The 19,590-nt window shown below is 36.3% G+C and overlaps 1 protein-coding gene across 2 annotated transcripts in view; it reads right to left on the reverse strand.

Annotated features, from left to right (window-relative positions):
• Positions 1-18,040, reverse strand: part of kcnn4 (potassium intermediate/small conductance calcium-activated channel, subfamily N, member 4) — a 55,050-nt gene extending 37,010 nt beyond the window's left edge. For both annotated transcript variants that reach the window (XM_066682978.1, XM_066682979.1), the window contains exon 1: positions 17,591-18,040. In XM_066682978.1, the coding sequence (XP_066539075.1) occupies positions 17,591-17,848 (258 nt within the window). In that variant the 5' untranslated portion in view covers positions 17,849-18,040. The remainder of the gene's footprint in view (positions 1-17,590) is intronic.
• Positions 18,041-19,590: the final 1,550 nt, after the last annotated feature.

A 19,590-nucleotide genomic window follows, 5' to 3' on the forward strand; every position in this document is an offset into this window, starting at 1 on the left:
AGATTTCAGTAAAAACATTCTGGCACTATTATAATGCTACTTTCTATGAATGCTGTTATCTCTGAAGAGCCATCAATTGCTGACTCAAGAATGTAATACTTATTTTATTTTAATGTTTATTTATTCATTTTGAGTTATTGTATATTAAATATTCTATTAGACAAACACCCTAACAATGAAGTTTTAAACAATGAAGCTAAGAAGTCTAACATCAGTCCTTTTTCACATGATTTAAATTGCACTCAGATAATTAAAGCGAAATAAAGCAAAGTATTTCAAAATTAGAAACTACATTGAATGAACACGATATGTAATCAACTTTATGACAGTTTGTCAGGAACTCATAATCACACCCCAAACTTTGAATGTTTAACATCTCCTAACAATACTGAAGAAAATACAGCTGAAAGTTTGTGTGATTTTATTCTTTGAACTAAATCAATGTCTTTCCAAATTACAAAACATGTTAATTGAACACGATTCGTGCACAACTCTGAATCCTTTTCTATTAGACGCTGTAAACTAGCTTAATGACAGATTGTCAGAACCTCCTAATCAGAGCCCAAAGTATGATTGTTTAACATCTCCTGTTAATACCTCAGAAAATTAATAAACTATAACCCTTCTTTTCATCACTTCGGTACAACACTATGATTTTGAAAATCAAATGTTGCTCAAAGCATGCAATGTGTGCAAAGCTGACCATTTCATCTGTGGGCAAACCTACATCATGTTGCAATTGCCTCGCTATTTGTTCTACTTGAAAAATGTTTTTATCAGGATTCAATATTTGAGAAAGGCATAAGGCAAAACAGAGGTTATCTTTGTTGTGAAAAACATACAGATGTTTCAACTTTTTCTGAACGAAATCTGTGTTGAAGATACCTGATAGCTATGCATTTATCCCCTTTTGCTGTCCACTCCTTACCTCTGGAATCAATGCAACATATATAATTAGCTACGTGGTAACCTGTTTGTTGATTTGCCTCAAAATCAAAAAAGACGTACTTTTCATCCAGAATTTCAAATATTATAGGTTGCATAAAACATTCATGCATGATTTCTGAATCAACTTTGGCGCCGCAGTTTTTACAACGACTGGCTTGACACTGGTGTTTTTTGGATCCTTTACCCTGATCTTGCATTGTGTTACATTTAGGACAGAAGAATCTAGTTTTACATGAAGTTTGATCATCACTTGAATCGATCACTGCTTTATGTTTATCATAACAATACTGTGATCTAAAAACCCTTAGACAATCTTTGCATTGCACAGTCTTTTTAGGTTGTTTAGGACAGTCTTTGTCATAACATAGGTTGCAATGAAAATCACATTTGTGATGTTTCATATTGTTAAACCCAGCGGAACAGTAAGGGCAGACATAGGATGTACCTAAAACCCCTTTAAGATTTTTGACCCCGTATTAATGGTTTTCATGCAAGAACAAGTAAAGGGTTTAGTCATGGGGCATGTTGGTGTTCTGAAACAAACTATACCCCTTCTTTTCATCACTTCGGTACAACACTATGATTTTGAAATTCAAATTTTGCAATGTGTGCAAAGCTAACCATTTCATCTGTGGGTAAACCTTCATCATGTTGCAATTGCCTCACTATTTGTTCTACTTGAAAAATGTTTTTATCAGGATTCAATATTTGAAAAAGGCATAAGGCAAAACAGAGTTTATCTTTGTTGTGAAAAACATACAGATGTTTCAACTTTTTCTGAACAAAATCTGTGTTGAAGATACCTGATAGCTTCTTTTTCCTTCCACCCTGAGGAGCAAGCACAATCCGTATAATTAATTGTGAAGTTTTATTGGAAAGTATTTCAAATTTACTCTGAATGGCGTTTTCAAACAACAACAGAAAGGAATTCAAGTCGATACCTCCATCATTTATCTGAACACGCGACGAAACATTGAGCGAATCACCCTGAATTTCAACAAATACAGCATCACTCGGACCACCTATTTCATCATTAGCAACATTGAGCATTTCATTTAAAATCTCAAGAACATAATTGTAAAATTCAGCAAAACTATCAACATTGCCTAGAGAGGAAAAGTTTATCCTTCTTCTAATTTCTATGGTGCGGAATCTGTCTAAGTGATTTATATTGATATTTGAGTCAATACCATTTCCCATTTGTACATCACCATTGTCAGGTGGAGGAAAAATGTCATTCAGTTCATCCTCTCTTTCTACACTTGGAGAGGGAAGAAAACTCTCATTCAGATCACTCTGATTTTCAACACTAGGGGAGAGAGGAAAAATTTAATCCTCTCTTTCAACACTCGGTGAATGTTCGTTACTCGGATCATCATCATCATGATCAAGACTGGTTAATGAATTTTGACTTAAGTTTATCAGATTATTATTTAATCTCAAAAGACTTTGATTTAGTTCGTAGAAAATATCAGACAAAGTTTCAGGTTTATTTTCTGAGGTATTAACAGGAGATGTTAAACAATCATAGTTTGGGCTCTGATTAGAAGGTTCTGACAATCTGTCATTAAGCTAGTTTACAGCGTCTAATAGAAAAGGATTCAGAGTTGTGCACGAATCGTGTTCAATTAACATGTTTTGTAATTTGGAAAGACATTGATTTAGTTCAAAGAATAAAATCACGCACACTTTCAGTTGAATTTTCTTCAGTATTGTTAGGAGATGTTAAACATTCAAAGTTTGGAGTGTGATTATGAGTTCCTGACAAACTGTCATTAAGTTGGTTTACAGTGTCTAATAGAAAAGGATTCAGAGTTGTACACGTATCGTGTTCATTCAATGTAGTTTCTAATTTTGAAATACTTCACTTTAATTCGCAGATTATCTGAGTGCAATTTAAATCATGTGAAAAAGGACTGATGTTAGACTTCTTAGCTTCATTGTTTAAAACTTCATTGTTAGGGTGTTTGTCTAATAGAATATTTAATATACAATAACTCAAAATGAATAAATAAACATTAAAATAAAATAAGTATTACATTCTTGAGTCAGCAATTGATGGCTCTTCAGAGATAACAGCATTCATAGAAAGTAGCATTATAATAGTGCCAGAATGTTTTTACTGAAATCTAAAGATGAAAAAAAAAAATGTTTCAATTAGGACTAGGAATTACACATAAAATTACAAATTACAAAATGTATTTTACTTACAGGGAAGAGCTTCATCATAAGTGGATGTGTTCAAGTAGGAGGTGTCTCCAGTTCATAACTGATTAGGACGCATGATTAAAGAGTTACGAATATTTTCATGTATACCATTATAAAATACATATTTTATATATATATATATATATATATATATATATATATATATATATATATATATATATATATTTATTTATAAGGACTTAGTCTTGGACCAGAAATTTGTATCATTGTTCTTAATCTAAAACAAATAAATAAATGAATAATATTTTAAATTAAACCTAAATTAATCTTATTTTTCCGTGATAAATAACAGAATGTCAGTTCTTACCTGCAGATGTTTGTTCCAGTCCGAGCTGCATTGAATATGTCAACCAATGTCGCTCTCAGCTGCTTTGTAATGTTGATTTTCAAGGAAAAGACCGCTTCTAGAAATACTGAGTCACTGATCGTAAAATCTGATGTACATGTAGCAAGGAGGGGGTAGGTTGTAAAATGGGGGCGCAGCGTTAAGACATCTTCAAATGTCATTTTTTATCATATGAAAACAAGATGTTTGGGGGGGCTAGGGTCCTAGACAATTTTTTGAACGGGGAAGAAAATGAATGTTTTTAAAACAAATTTTTATCACAAAAACACTATTAATCATTTCGAACATGGAGTCAGAAAATTATAAGTTTACTTGTGTGCGTTTATGTATGCGCGCGTGTTTGTGTCGTGACTGTTTGGTGGGTGGGAGGTTTGTGGGGTGGGGTTGTAGGTCGTGACGGCGGTACCTGTTATATGCGTGTGTGTGAGGGGGGACTAGGTTTGGTTGTGAGAGTTTGTGGTGTGGGGTAGTGGTGGATCATGACCGTTGAGAGGGTAGGTCGTGACGGCGGAAATTCCGGTTAAAATTCACGGTTATGATTGGTCGAAGCGAGGGCGGGACTTCCAATCAAGGGCAGGAAATTCCGGTTAAAATACACGTTTATGATTGGTCGAAGCGAGGGCGGGACTTCCGCTCAAATAGACGCTTCTTATTGACCGAGAGGGCGAGACGTCCGGTCAAATAGACGCTTCTGATTGGACGAGGGGGCAGGACTTCCATACCAAAAGGGGGCAGGGCTTGATGAAGTGGCACGCTCTGATTGGTCCACATGACCTGTCAAAATGAAGTTACATATAGTGCCTTATATTCTATCTCTCACCCAATGTTTTTATTTGAAAATATTACTTCTTTTTTTTTTACTGAAACTGAAATAATTATTCTTCCAAGTCATTTTATTGTTAACAGCTTTGTCAGTCATCCCTTAGCCATCTTCAAAGGTCAGATAAGGTTATGCTGTATAGAGAGCAGCCCACCACCCAGAAAATATCTGGCCAATATTGGACCAGTGACTACAGAATGACCAGTAATGCATGGACAGGTCATTTGATGAAAGGTTCTTGTTATAATACTAAATTGCGACAAAGCTATCAGTGACATTACATTGGGTTGAACAGTGAAGTGGGACTCTTAGTCTGATGTGGTACACAAAGGTACATTACACGGTAAATAATTTTTTGTTGTCAGTATTTAAATCAATACAGATAATACTGAAATATTTATTCACAGTTTAATTTATCCGTAAAAATATTAGTTTTGCCAATAATTTGTAGGGTCACAACTTATAATAATTATTTGGCTAGTTTAGAACACTGATAAATGAAAATATTATATTGAAATAGTACTACTCTACAACAAGAAACATATACAGATCTGTAATAGGATCCATGATAACATTAAAAATGAAAAGAGAATACAAAACATATATTAACCTGCAGACTCCCCTTTTTTATCTTGAGACATTACTATAATTGCGATATAAAATTACTGTAATTACTATAGTAATAGCTTCAATTATTTTGTACACTTTAAAATACATGATAGTTTCATTGATATATTTGGTCAAAAAGTTATTTTTAATAAGACAAGTGCTTTCAATTTATACTATGTTATTAAGTGGGCTATTTATCTGCTTTATGTTGATCTAAACACAAGAAGTTATGGGCCAATAGCAATGGGATACAGACACATTATATAAACCTACATGCCTTGATGACGTGGCATGCTCTGATTGGTCTAAATGACCTGTCAAAATGAAGTTACATATAGTGCCTCATATTCTCTCTCTTGGGTACAATAAATGAAACCTAAAAGCCAACAAATAACAACTTGCAAAATGCTAACTGGTGCCTCTCATCTTCCTTCCAGAATTAGCCAGGTTAGCGTGCTAGGTTGTGCTATTGCTTTGAGGTCGGTTTTGCCCACTTCTGTCACCATAGCGACAGCGAACACAACACCCAAAAAATCTGCCCATAACACTGAAGGTCATCTTGTGAAAGCCATTATTCAAACAAGCGCTAATTATACATTAAATGATGTGGAAAGATGCAATATGACTGTAGGCTGCCTGAGGTACAAGAAGGAGGGAAAGTTAAAATGTGGAAAAACATCCATAAATAGTCAGTTTTCCTGCATAAACAGGTTTCCAGGAGAATTTTGTCTGCTTCAATTAGCACGGAATGCGGCAGAGTAGGACAACACCTGAAAGCTAGCGTCAGCTTATGGACCGCCGAAGGTCAACCTTCATATCCATTATTCAAACAAGCACTAATTATACATTAAATGATGTGGAAAAGATGCAGCATGACTGCCGGCAGTCAGACACAAAAGCCGAGACTAAATGTGGAAAAACATCCATAACTTTTTTGGGCTTTTTTGGTTTTGTTGTTAAGTTTCCTGTATGCTCTCTTTGAGAACGTCTTGCTCAAATGCCTGGAAACACACTTTATGTCCAAATATTTGTAGAACCCTCAATAATTAGTGATTTCGGCTGCTTTAAGGTGCATATACTTTCACATACATATGCGGGTCACCATGAACAAATATCAACCAGTGGGGTTTAAAGAACACCAGCGCTGGGCTGTGAAGCATTGAAATTATGAATTTCCATACAGTATGTTTAGGATGAATTGGAGTGGTTTGTGATCCAAAACTTTTAATGCAATTTGCAAATAACACTTTAGTTGTTGCTATTATACTTCATAAAACTATGACTAAGACTGTAAGATATGGCTAATCAAGATAACATGTGAAAAATTATTAGCTGCCAATCACTACAGATCTTAGAAAAACATATCTGCCGAGCACATGTGCAAGCTGAGCAGCTTCAAAACTCATGAACAAAAGGAAAAGATGAAGGAGAAGATTGCTTATTTGCCTCATGTAAAAGCAAGACTGAATAGCATAATTGGAGTACCAAAGAGTTTTAACATTACATTTGCATATATCTTCAGATTGATTAAACTGTGAGTCACAAACACATCAGAATCTCAAAAGGCTCTCTATCCCGGAAAGTGCACTTCTAAGTCATAAGCATAGATTTAAAATGCTACATTGTTTTGGATGATAGGGTTCTGGAATTGGACACTCTCTTGGCAAGTTTTAGCTGGAAGCAAACGGGAGAATGATAACATAATGTAATTTTATAAGGTCAAAATAGGTTCTAAAGTTTTGAGAACTAAAAAAAAGAATCCATAAACAATAAAATACATTTTGTAATTGAGAAAACTCATTAATATTGAGAATTATAAAAACAGTTTTGTAAACAGAATATTTCTGTATGTAATCGTCTATTTTGAGTTTAATTTTCTTGAAGAATCCGTTTTCTCTTTCATTTCGCCTTTTCTCAGTTGCGCTTTTCTCAGTTACACTGTTGCCTCCTTAAGTTTCTTTCTTTTGAGTCATTGTATGCTGAAGTTGAGCCCCGCCCACCAAGCACATTCTGCACACCCTGCTACGTCAGCAAAAGCGTGCCAATCTTTCCCTAATTGGAAAATGGCCGACCGGCAAACACAGGTAAGCCATATCAACATTTTTTTTTAATGATTATGTCTTTTAGTAATGCAAGTGAAACATATATTTACCCTGAAAAACACATGCAAACATTAAAAAGCGTAGGTCTGAGCATGTGCAAACCTGCTGTAGGATGGATATGGATAGGTAGCACAACTTGTCAGAACACCTGTTTAGCACTTGCAGACAGTGTACAACCTCAGACACTGAGTACCACCATAGCCAACAGTCAGCCATTAATCAAGTAAGAAAGACAGTTGAATTTTATGTTATTGAAGGTTATGGGGACATATACAGCTTTGTTATTTTAAGTAGCCCAAGCATGGTATTTATGCTGGTAGATCTTTCATATGTTCAGATTTCAAATGCTGATTTTATATGTAAAAAGACTGTTCTATAGGGTGTAACCACAAGTCTTATCCATCCTGATCAGTTTGGATGATCATGGAAGATATTCTTCAAATAATATACAAAAATATATTAATGTGATGTGGGCAGTGAGAAAGGATGATTCACCCCCAGCAGCTATTACACTCTATAGAATGATTTTTAAATTTGGCCCAAAATTTATACTGGACCAAGCTATTAAATAAGCAAACCAGAAGCTGCAATCCAGTTGAGGGACATATTATCTCCTTTTACATTAGACTTACTCATGGATCAAGACAGTGTTGCCCCCTCTGGCAATTAAAATTTGTGTTTTGAGTTTTATATATATGAAATATGAAATGTAATGTCTCTGACTTATGAGTGTGTTTTGATTGCTGACTTTGGAAAACAAACTTCAATATAGTCATAAATCATAATAAATATTTCCCTTCACTGGAACTAAGGGGCTTAGGTCAAACCCTGAAAAACAATCCCATAGCTTTATCAGCAGTCAAGCGGGTAACATTCTCCTGACATTCACCAAAACTTGATTGTCCATCAAATTGCAAATAGAGAAGCATGATTAATCACTCAATAGAACATGTTTTCACTGCTCCAAAGTCCAGTGCCAGCATGCTTCTCAACACTCTATTATGCATTATACATCCAGCAACTTGACCATGGAAGCCCAAGAGGAATTTTGGAACTCTGCAATTATTTAATCAGCAGACCATTGGGGAATTTTACACACTGTGCACCGCACCAGTTTGTGACCCACCCTGTAAGTTTACAGGGTTTGTGACTGGCTGAAGTGCTGTGGTTCCTAAACACTCCCAATTTTCATTAATGCCACTCAGTTGATTGTAGAGTATTTGAGACGGAAGGTATTTCACAAACTGATGTGTTGCCACAGTGCCTATTACAGTACTGTTCTCAGTCATCATAGAATGACCCACAAATGCTTGTAAAGGCAGAGGTGGCTACATGCTTGATTTATACAATAATGGCAATGTGACTGAATTAAACACCTGAAATCAATGAATAAAAGATATGTTCCAATCTTTTGTCAATATATTGTGTTTGAATTTGTGTTCTATAACTCCTTTTCACAACGCACTGTAAATGTTGGTGATCTGAGGAGACCAATTGTTCTGAAAGTGAAAAGTTTTCCTGTTCTTGCTTGTTTTACACCGCCCAACAGCTCAGGTCTTGAATATGTTGTTTGTTTTTTTTGTTTTATTAATGCACCTGTTGTTTTCATTGAGTGACATGTCTGGAATAATTTAGCACCTGGACTCCTTTACTAAAAAAGCATGTTGTTGATTGGCTTGGTCTTACTAAACTAAGCAAGGCCTTCCCAAACCTCTACATACCATTAAGCATTAACAGTGCCCTCAAACACATTCAAGTCACACATTCCATGTGCACTAATGCACTCCATACAACAGTGGATGCTGGCATTTGAACTGTGCACAGCAGCAGCAACAGCAACCTCACAAGCAAAACAAGGACAGTGGCTTCACTGGCATTGCGTTAACTACACTGAAGCCAGACATGGTGCTGTATTCTGAAAGTAAACGGATAGTTTAGAGTTAGATGTTCCGTTTGAGGATGCAGTAGATGAAGTATTAAAGAGGAAGGAGTTGAAATATGCGGATTTGGCAGCTGAGGTAAGGGAACATAGATGGCAGGCATGTGTAAGATCGGTGGAGATAGGTGTGAAGAAATTTGTAGCCAAGTGTGCCACATCCCTGCTTGTGCAGTTTGGCATCAGGGGCCAGAAATTATCAGTGGTTGTGGATAAGGAGGGCACAGTCCAGTTGGGGAAATGCACTATAGAGATTCTATTGTGTTTATTGGAGATGTAGAATGTAAAGTTCATGTGGAATTGGAGGTAGGAAGAGAGTGGGGTTGGCCCCTTTGTGAAGCTCTAATGGATTGGCATAGGATATTTTACTTCTTATCCTGTATATGATTATAATACATTTTTTTATGGGCATTAACAGTGCCCTCAAAAATGTCACACATGCCATGTGCAATGATGCACTCCAAACAATCATGGATGCTGTCTTTTGAACTGTGCACTTATAACAAACCAGCTGGACCCTCTCCTTTTTAGGTTAGGAGGATGCAGCATCCATAATTTCCAAAAATACTTTCAAAGTTTGTATTCTTGGAACACAGGACACTTTTATGCTTTCAGAAAAGTTGGTGGCCTTTTTGAATCCTGTGTATATGTTTTCTTCTTTACTTTTGTGAGTTTTAACTAGTATTTGTAGATGCAGCAATGAAATGTGCTCTCAGACAGTGGTTTTGGGAAATGTTTCTGTGACCCTTCAGTGATCATGTCTGTTTTTAATTCAGCGTCACTCTAACACACACATGCCTTGCATATCGAGATTTCTCTGGATTCTTTGAATTTTTATAATACTATGTACATACATGAGGCAATCCCTAGGTGATTTACTATTTAATGTTGAGAATCATGATTCTTAAATTGGTTCACTATTTGCCTGTGCAGTCTTATTTGCCAGTGAACCCCTGCCTATTTTTATTTGTGAAAGACTCAGCCCCTTTGAGATGCTCTTTTAAACACAATCTAAACAAACCTATTTTGCTATTTTGTTGAATCACACAACTTTACCAGTTATTTGTCTTTGATCCACAATTAATCATCCCACATCAGAACCTAACTACTGGTTAGCTGTTACTGTAGTAGCTGTTATTGAATCCTCACACAACTAGAACTGTAATTGTAGCAAACGTAAGCAAATACCCTTGGATAAGCGGGTGTCTACACACTCTTGCCTTTAGCTCCACATCTTGATCCAAAAACTTTTCCTAACTTTGGTTTGTCCCTTGTTTCAACCTATGAAGACTTTATAATTATCACAAACATTCAAAGTATTTTAAAATGTAGTTTATCTCCATGCAAGCTCCTAACTTGTAATTCAATAAGGAAAATATGAGCCCAAGGTAAACACTGTGTTCAGGTGCAAAGTGCAAGTCTCTCAACTATTCCATCGTGGAAGAAGATAATATCAGGATATAGTCCTGTGTAAAAGTTTGGGCACATATGGTCAAATGACATGTCCAAAATGTTTTAGATGCCCCTTATAATTACAGAATTCTGCTACATTAATGTGCAATGAAATGCAAATGTACGCTTTAAAACCACTGCATATGGGCCTAATGTCCCATGCTCAACGCCAAGCATCAGCTAGAAGAATGTAAAGCACTACCATAGAGCAATACCATCTGTGAGCTCTAACCTCTTTGATGTTCTTGTGTCTAAATGCTTTGGAAATCTTCACAGCCCTTACAAAAATGTATACTTAAATTTCATTCAATTATGTAAACTTAAGTGAAGTTAAAGTATACTAGCAAGCATACTAATATCAGTGAACTACTAATATACCTGTAAGTGTACTATTTCAATACTTTTTAGGTCTAAATTGGCCAGCGATTAAATTTATAAAATTTTAGTGTTTTATACTGTACTGCAACTATACTAAAAATAAACTAGTTTTTAAGTATAATTTACAAGTTATATACTTATATTCCACTTATAATTGTAATGGATAATAATGTGTTTCAAAACTCTCAAATCCAACATGGTATCCTGGTGAAAGTACTACATATAAAAAAGATGTTGTACCACAGAGATGAAAAAACAGCCATAAAACTTTGCCTTACTCTAAATGTAACCCTAAATCTAACCCTAATTCTAAACTTAACCTGAACATTTAATTGCAGAGTCCAGATAGTAGAAAACACAGTGTTTTGTATGTTTATCATTAACAGACAACAATTAAGTTTTTTTTTTAGCTTTTCTTTGGTTAAATAACAGACTTAACTGAAACTTAACTGAGTGTAAGCACTGAAGTAGTGCCTTCAGTTGATGGGGGCTCGCTCAGTGAACATGTAATAACTACAAGTCATACAAGCCAAGTGTCCTCAGTGTACAAATGATACTGTTTTAATAGGCATGGCATTTTAGTAGTTTATTTACCTTTTAGACATGAAATCATTTAGCTCAAACCTTGGAATACTGTCGATAGAATCCACCAAATGTTTATCTCTTTGCTCATCGCAATCATTTGACAAATTCCCTCTTAACACCTTTGATTTCACAAGAAAGGTTTGCTGAGGAGATGTACACAAACTTTTGGTAGAATAGTATACTTTTAGTTGAACATGAATTCATGTAACTTTACCCATTTCTGACTGTGATTTTATGCTTCTGCCCTGTTGCCAACTGTTCCAAACAATCACAAGGACAAAAGTTTACAGCCTATCCACACGCACAGCCTTGCGAGCACTTCAGGAGCTGTGGTCAGCCCTCAGGATATCTGGTTTCCTGAGTTAGCCACTGTTCATTGGACAGACACCGCAGCCAGAAGATCAGTTTGTACACACAAGGTTGAGTTGCTCATAATGCTGAGGCTTGCAGCAACTGTATGTTGTATCGCTGGTCAGCTCCCTGCCAAGGTCAAGCGGTGTTTGGCTCAATCATTTGGCTCATTCTGTATTCGCTTTTGTAAACAAATCACTTTACACCACAAGATAAACAATATATTGTGGTAAACCTTGGAAAAAACATTGTCTCTTTCTCAAGATATTCTGGTTCTTGGCTTTGAAAACACAGCTTAGTTTTCATTATTGGAAGCTTCTTGCTGTTAGCCCTAAAGTGAAGGCTTTATTTTACTGGTGATGAGTTGAATGTATATTAACACAGAGAATATGGCTCATGTACACAGCAAATTCAAAGGTGTTAACTCAAAACCATTAGTGTAAAAATGTAAACTTGTCAACACTCTTAGTGTTAATTTAACGCTAATAGTGTTGATTTAACTGGTGGATTTGCTGTGTATGGAGGCTAGAAAGCTCTGCTTTAGTGTAGAACTTTCTTCAACTTCTCAGGTTCTCACTTCCCCTGTAGACCATAGAACCACAGTCATGTAGTCTGGTCTGCATTTGAATAAGAGAAGTATTAAGATAGCTAAAAGGACTCAAAGGCTAGAAAAGCCTCACTATAGTATATCCCTTACATAAGTGCTAACTGCCCTCTGAAGTCAACTTATTTTATTCCCATTTTAGCGAGATATTAGGGTCTAGTCTAAAGCAGGGCTTTCTAGCCTTCAGATTTGAAACCTTTTATTTGTGTAAATAGTCATTCAACTAATCACCACTGGAATCAAGTGTAGGCAAATGAGAGTGCTGCTTCCAAACACTAGAGATTTGACTCTCTATCTGACATTAATGTACAGAAACTTACATTGTGAGGTTGCTAAACTGTTAAGAGTTTTATATACAATAACTTATAATAAATTCTAAGAAGCCAATGCTAAATTGTTAGAACTGGAGAAATATTCTCTTCCACCACAAACTTTATAGAAGACCAGTAAACAGAGCATGAATGAGCTTCTTGGCACCCTGTGAGTTCAAAACAGAAATATTTATGCCATATTTCTTAGGTCTTCTGGCAAATGTGCAAATCAAAACTTATATCAGTGTAACATTACATTAATTCTGATTGCTCAAATTTCAGAATGTGCCTTAATTTTGGATATGTTTAAAAACTCAGTTTTCAACCGACTGAAACTACTCTAAAATATATATTTTATTTTAAAAGTTGTTTGATTAATTGAACTTATGGTAGTCTTGATGTGGTTTCTTTAATAGTGGTTTCAAAGCCACAGTTTTAAATGCATTTGGGGAAAATTCTAGTTTCAAGGGATGGTCTGATTATTTTTTAGAAGAGATGAGGAGACACTATTAAAGTTCCTCATAATTACAGGGCATAAAAGTATTTGTTGGCCCTAACAATATCAGCCCTAATAGTCGTGTTTTTCTTCACATTTTGAGACAGTGGCTTGGCTAAATATGCCTGGAATAGGACTTAATAATCTATCAGTAATTGAGAACAGTACTTTGGAGCTGCCCCAACTCCACAACGTTCTGTAGTTCATTCATTCATTGTCTGTAACCTCTTATCCAATTCAGGGTCGCGGTGGGTCCAGAGTCTACCCGGAAGCACTGTGTGCAAGGCAGGAACACGCCGTGGAGGGGGCGCCAGTACTTCACAGGGCAACACACACTCACACATTCACTCACACACTCACACCTATGGACACTTTTGAGTTACCAATCCACCTACCAACATGTGTTTTTGGACCATGGGAGGGAACCGGCGCACACACAGGAAACCTACGCAGACACAGGGAGAATACACCAATCTCCTCACAGACAGGCACCCAGAGTGGGACTCGTACCTACAACCTCCAGGTCCCTGGAGCTGTGTGACTACTGTGTGTGAACACTACCTGCTGCGCCACTGAACCACCCTACTCTTTGTAGTGATTTTTTTTAAAGTAATTTCTTTTCTCAATGCTCATAGTATTGCTATAGGTGGAAAAACACTTGCCTTCAGAATGCTGTTCTGTGCATTGTCTTAAGCTCACAGATTATTACAGGGTTATTTATGCAGGCTGATATTTTAACACGAAATCTTTTTCATCTTAAATGGTGCTGACCAAAGCATTTCCAAAATTGCTTTTTAAGGTTTCAACCATCTTATTTAAGAACAATGTGCATTATCTACAAACCCAATTTGCAGAAAAGTTTAGATATTTTGAAAAAAGAAATAAAACAAGAATCAGCGATTTTCTTAAATTCTTTTGAATATTTACTTAACTGACAATTGTACAAGTAAAATATTTCCAATATTTTTACTCATCTACTTGAATGTGTTTTGTAAATATAAACCAATTTTGAAGGTGTTGCCTGCATCACACTCCCAAAAAAAAAAAAAAAAAAAAAATTGGGACAGGGACAAAAATAAAATTAAAAGTTTATAAAAAATGAATGTAACATTTTTTTCTGAAAAATTACACTATAAACCTGTGAACGTAAAGGATATAAATGACAAATTGTCAAATAGATCATACAGGACATTATTCAATGCACAATATAATTTCCTGTACTTATTTTGATGTGAAATATTGTGAAAAGATTCAGAAAATCTGGAGAAATATTCGTCCATGTAGGGTCCAAGAAGAAAGCCATACAACTATTCTATGCAGAGCTGCTAACGTGTTCTTTGGGCCCAAGCTCATCACAGATGGTCAAAAAGAGAGTAACCTGTGTTGTGGTCAGAAGAGTCCATGTTTCAGTTTGTTTTATGAAAACGTTATCAGACCATTATCAGCAAAATGTGCAAAAACCAACATCTCTCATGGTATTCGAGGTGGCGCATCAGTGACCACTTCAGTGGTGTCTTGTATATCTAAGAGGTTTCATTCACGCTGAGCCAAGCATTGGATTAGACAGAGAGAAATATACTAGTATCAAAATGGTACTGGGAAGCTAATGGTTATTTCAGCAAGTGCTATTCTGTACATGCTGCAACAACATGGCCTTGTAGACATGGAATGCATGTGTTTGACTTGCCCACCTGCAGTCCAAAACTATCTCCTAAGGTGCATCATAAAGAGGAGAATCAGACAGTGACTATCACAGACTGTTGAGCAACTGAAGTCTTGTAACAAGTAAGCAAATTCCACTTGCAAAACTTTCACACATTGTATCCTCATTTCCCAAATGACTTAACAATCTAATTAAAAAGAAAGGTATTACACTGATAAACAGTACTCTGTCCCATTTGTTTTATAGTATGTTGCAGGCATAAAATTTTAAATGCGTTAATGTTTACAAAATACAAGTAAGTTGTTACTTACAAACTTCTTACAAAATACTACTACTTACAAAATACAAGAAGCCGTGTAAATATATTCTATGTGTTTTCTCAGTCAAATAAATCCAAGAGAATGAACAATTCTCTTCTTTTTATCGCATTTTACAACATTTCCCAGCTTTTTGGAAATAGTGTTTGTAGATCAAGAGATTTAAAACTATCATAATCATTATCATCAAAACAAGAGCTCAAGTTGGCTAAGATTAAAAAAAAATGTTAAATAACAGTGCATCTCAACAGCCCTATAGACTCTATGGCCTCAACGTGTCAGAGATTCTATAAACTGCTCTTAATCATGTCCACCCACATGTGAGGGACCCTCGCTATAGAGCATAAACTGATTAATTCAATGACTACTGTTCAACATTAGACTTCGTCTCACGAGTTGTATATGACCATTTTATGAATAATTTTATGAATAATGTTTGCTAATTTTTGGAGATGAAATTGACTTAAAAGTCTTTTAAGGCCAGGTTGAAATTACACTGGAACTTTTCATCTTTTTGCTTCATGTCCTCCATCATATGAAATATAATCTATTATGCCAAATCATTAAAAATCCAAAATACTTGTCTGTTTGTATCATTAATTAAACAGTGAGGACTTTGCCCTTTTGTAAAATTCCTTATGACATATTTTATATACAAACATCTGCAGAGTTTGAGAAACGTATATTAACCAATAATATCACTTTTGAAGTGTCCACTTTTCACCATCCAATCAAATCCCAAGGAATTTAATCATGTCCCACTTATATTACTCTTCTCCCGAATGTCACGTTTCACCCTGAAATACGTCATGCTAAAGAAGTAAATTCTGTTTTCACATTGACTTTAAATTTAGTTCCATAAACTAAGGAGAAAATAACAACATAATGTTATACATTATTCTAGGAACAGCCACTGCTGCTTCCTCAGTTATGAAAAACAAATCTTTGTCCAGATATATCTGGCAAACATGATGTCATCTTTCATCACCAACATCCATCAGCAGTCAGAGTGGCTCAGGTTTTTGGCACCAGCCATTTACTTTAATCAGAGCTTCAAACGTGTCTAGCAGTTTCCATAACTTCTGAGATGTCATGGTACTTTTTGCATTGCCTTTGAGGTCTGGACACTGTTTACTAAGCTGAGAGCTGCTATCAAAACTACTGAATCAAAACTATCTTAGTTATGAAAATTTACTTTAGTAAGGTGTGCCAGCATTTACCCAACACAGAACGGCTCTAGAATAAATGCCAAGTTTAAAGTCCCCCTCAAATCATCGATTAGACCCTTAAAGTATTTACTTTTCACTGTTCGTCTGAATGAGATGCCTTAATGCTTTAAAAGTGACTTAGACCTAACTTTACACATTCACCTTCATTCAGTACACACTGATCTAATTTAAACTGATCTAAATTCATTCAGTATGCACTGATTTGATTTAAATATATAATCAGTCTCAGCTTCTATCTACACTTAACTTTCCCCTGCTTCTCCACCCTGCAAATTGACAGGATTGGGTTTATGACATAATAAGTCTTGGCTCTCTGAATCTGCCTGTTTAAGACTGTGTTGGGTTTCAAAGTTGAAATGCTCAGCCAAGGTGCTGACTGCTTATTTTGCTTGTGATACATCTTCTAACATATAAACAACACTATACAAAATGCTATTATTCTGGCTGGAGGGGGTCTTTGTGTACAAATAATTGTACCAATACTCTGTTTATATACCCATAGCTCTGTTTATTTAAATAAATAAATTAATTAATAGATTAAAATAAAATTTATTTAGATATATTGTAAAAAATTAGTCTTAAATCCTAAAATAATAAAATAAAGAGCATACACCACTGGTATTAGGTGTAGATATCATTTTAAAGCATTTTTGTGTAAATTATATATGTAATTTTCAAACAATTTCATTTTGTCATTTAATTGTAACCATTGCTTAGTATCAAAATGACCACTTTAATTAAATTTAAAAATGAAAATAAAAATTTTGCATGCAGTTCTCCAAGAACAGAATAAACTGATAAACATCTTTTTGCAGCGCCTTTTCCTTGATGGAACACATAACGAATACAGTGAGGAATACATTTTTCTCGCTTGCCATTATTTATTTATTTATTTTTATTCATTTATTTTTTTAAATGACAATTGTCATTTTAATACTGCACAACAGCTACCATAACCAGGAGAATTTAGAATTACAATCTCATTGCATAAAAAATGCTTTAAAACTTAAAAGCAAATGAAGGTGTCTGGGTCACAAACATCATTCCACTGATTCACATCCCAATGCTGGGATATATATTCCCTCTAGCCGACACTTGGCATTGAGCACAGTGACCTCAATCTCATGGGCATCTGTTCCAAAGGGTCCCATTTCATTTCATACTTTGGAGATCACTAAATTTTGATCGTTTAATGTATGTGTGTGTGTGTTTACCGGCTGGTAGACCGCCGGGCACAGCTCCGCGTGCGCAATCATCAGCAGGATGCCCAGCAGCGCCGCGCTCAGCGCCCACGCGCACAGCCGCCGCTTGTCTTCGAGCACGAGCTTCCTGTCGCGCAGACGGTGCAGGCTAGGGCTCGCGCGGGCTCCCGCCTGCGGCTGCGACAGCGCAAACGACACGCTCACATCCGCGTGGTCGCCGCCGCGCCCCGCGAGACCGTCGCAGCTCGCCGACAGCCCGTTCATCTCCATGACACCGTCCAGGGCATAGCACGCGGGGGCATGCGGGACCTGCGCGTCCGCTGTCCTCTTGCCCTCGCAACGAAAAAATGAATAAATAAACAAGACGACAGATATAAGGCAATGAAAAACGGCTCGGGCACTATCCGTTCGTGGTCAGTGTGTCCAGCGCCAGTACTCCGCCACTTCACTGTTGTCCGAGCACCCTGAAGTTTCGCGGAGTTTACTTCGCGCGGCTCCGCCTCCCAGCTGTCTCCGTTCAAAACATTGCGGCTTAAGGGTCGTGTTCCAAATCGCGTCCGCCTTGAAAAATGATGCACTAGATAGGGAAATAGGGCGTTAGAAATTTTTTTCTGTAGTGGAGTTAATTTCTGGCGGGAAACGACGAGTTCGAAGGTTTAAATTAGAATATTTCTGTGAGAATTTAATGACATTCAGCCATGAAAACTTTAATGTGATAATCAGCCAAAACAACCATATGAGGGGCAGCCCAGCTTTACCCCAAAATTTTATCCACGATATAAAACTACACAAGATGAAAAAAATAGATAATTTATATTGTGCTAGAATAGTTGTTACCTGTGCAGTGGTGGACAAAGTACACAAACCACGTACTTTAATAAAAGTACAGATACTCAAGGTAAAATATTACTCCAGTAAAAGTAGACGCCCTCGTTGTAGATCTCTACTTGAGTAAAAGTACAAAAGTATTTACCTTCAAATGTACTCAAGTATTGAAAGTAAAAGTACTTTAATGTATTATGGCTCTTCCTATTATCATTTTTGTAACAAGACTCATGCTTAACACATTGTAGGCGATAAGACTCTAGTGTCACTCTTGGTTCCCCAGTCTTTGTGCTGCCCCTCCAAGCTGCCCCTTCTGTGTTGACCCTATGCAGTAAGCAGCGAGGCCTGATGCACACCTCTCCAAAAATGTAACTTGTCGCGTCTACGCAGACCATAACGGCTGTGATTGGTCTGAGGTCTGTGGAACATCCAGAAATATTAACTCTTAAATATTATGACTAAATATTAACAAAGAAAATGTTTGAAATTCAGCCCTAGTGGTTTAGCAGTGTAAAAAATAGCAGAGCAACGCAGACGCCAACGCACGAGTATACATTTTTTCAGTGGCATAGGACACATGCATAACATAGCTTTTTACTTAAACACCAAGTAAGATTTTGGGGATTTTCTCTGTTCCTGGGGCCCCCCTAGTGCAATTAAGTCCAAAAGTTTCATAGTGCAGTTTCTGCAGTGCTGAGCCTAGAGTTGCAACGATAGAGGCTTTATTCTCCGTATTACAGGTCAGTGAAACATCACAATGATTTTGAAGTTGTAACTTTAAGGTACAATATTACATAGTGTTCCTTTAAACTCTCTGTTTTGTCTACATAGTTGCAGAGTATAGTTTGAGCTACTTCTGCAATTCTGAGACAGATTTTTGGGTTTTGGGATATTTCTTCTGTTTTTGACCTTACTTTACATATTATTTTTAATAAATCTCCAACTGACTCTATTTGTGACATCTAAAAATCCGTAAACAGTGTATATGAATGAATAGTAGTTACTGATGACTCAAAAACAGCCAAATACTGAAAAGTACAAACCATTTTGTTAATTCATAACGATTCTAAGAAGTGACAATTCGCACAAAATTTGATTAAAACAAAGTCTGCATTTTTTATTATTGGTTTAAGGCGAAGAAATATTTTCACTTGTTTTAGCGCGATTTGTGTTCGTTCGTCTCCTAG

This window comes from Hoplias malabaricus, chromosome 10 (genome assembly GCF_029633855.1).
Source record: "Hoplias malabaricus isolate fHopMal1 chromosome 10, fHopMal1.hap1, whole genome shotgun sequence".
Lineage (NCBI taxonomy): Eukaryota > Metazoa > Chordata > Actinopteri > Characiformes > Erythrinidae > Hoplias > Hoplias malabaricus.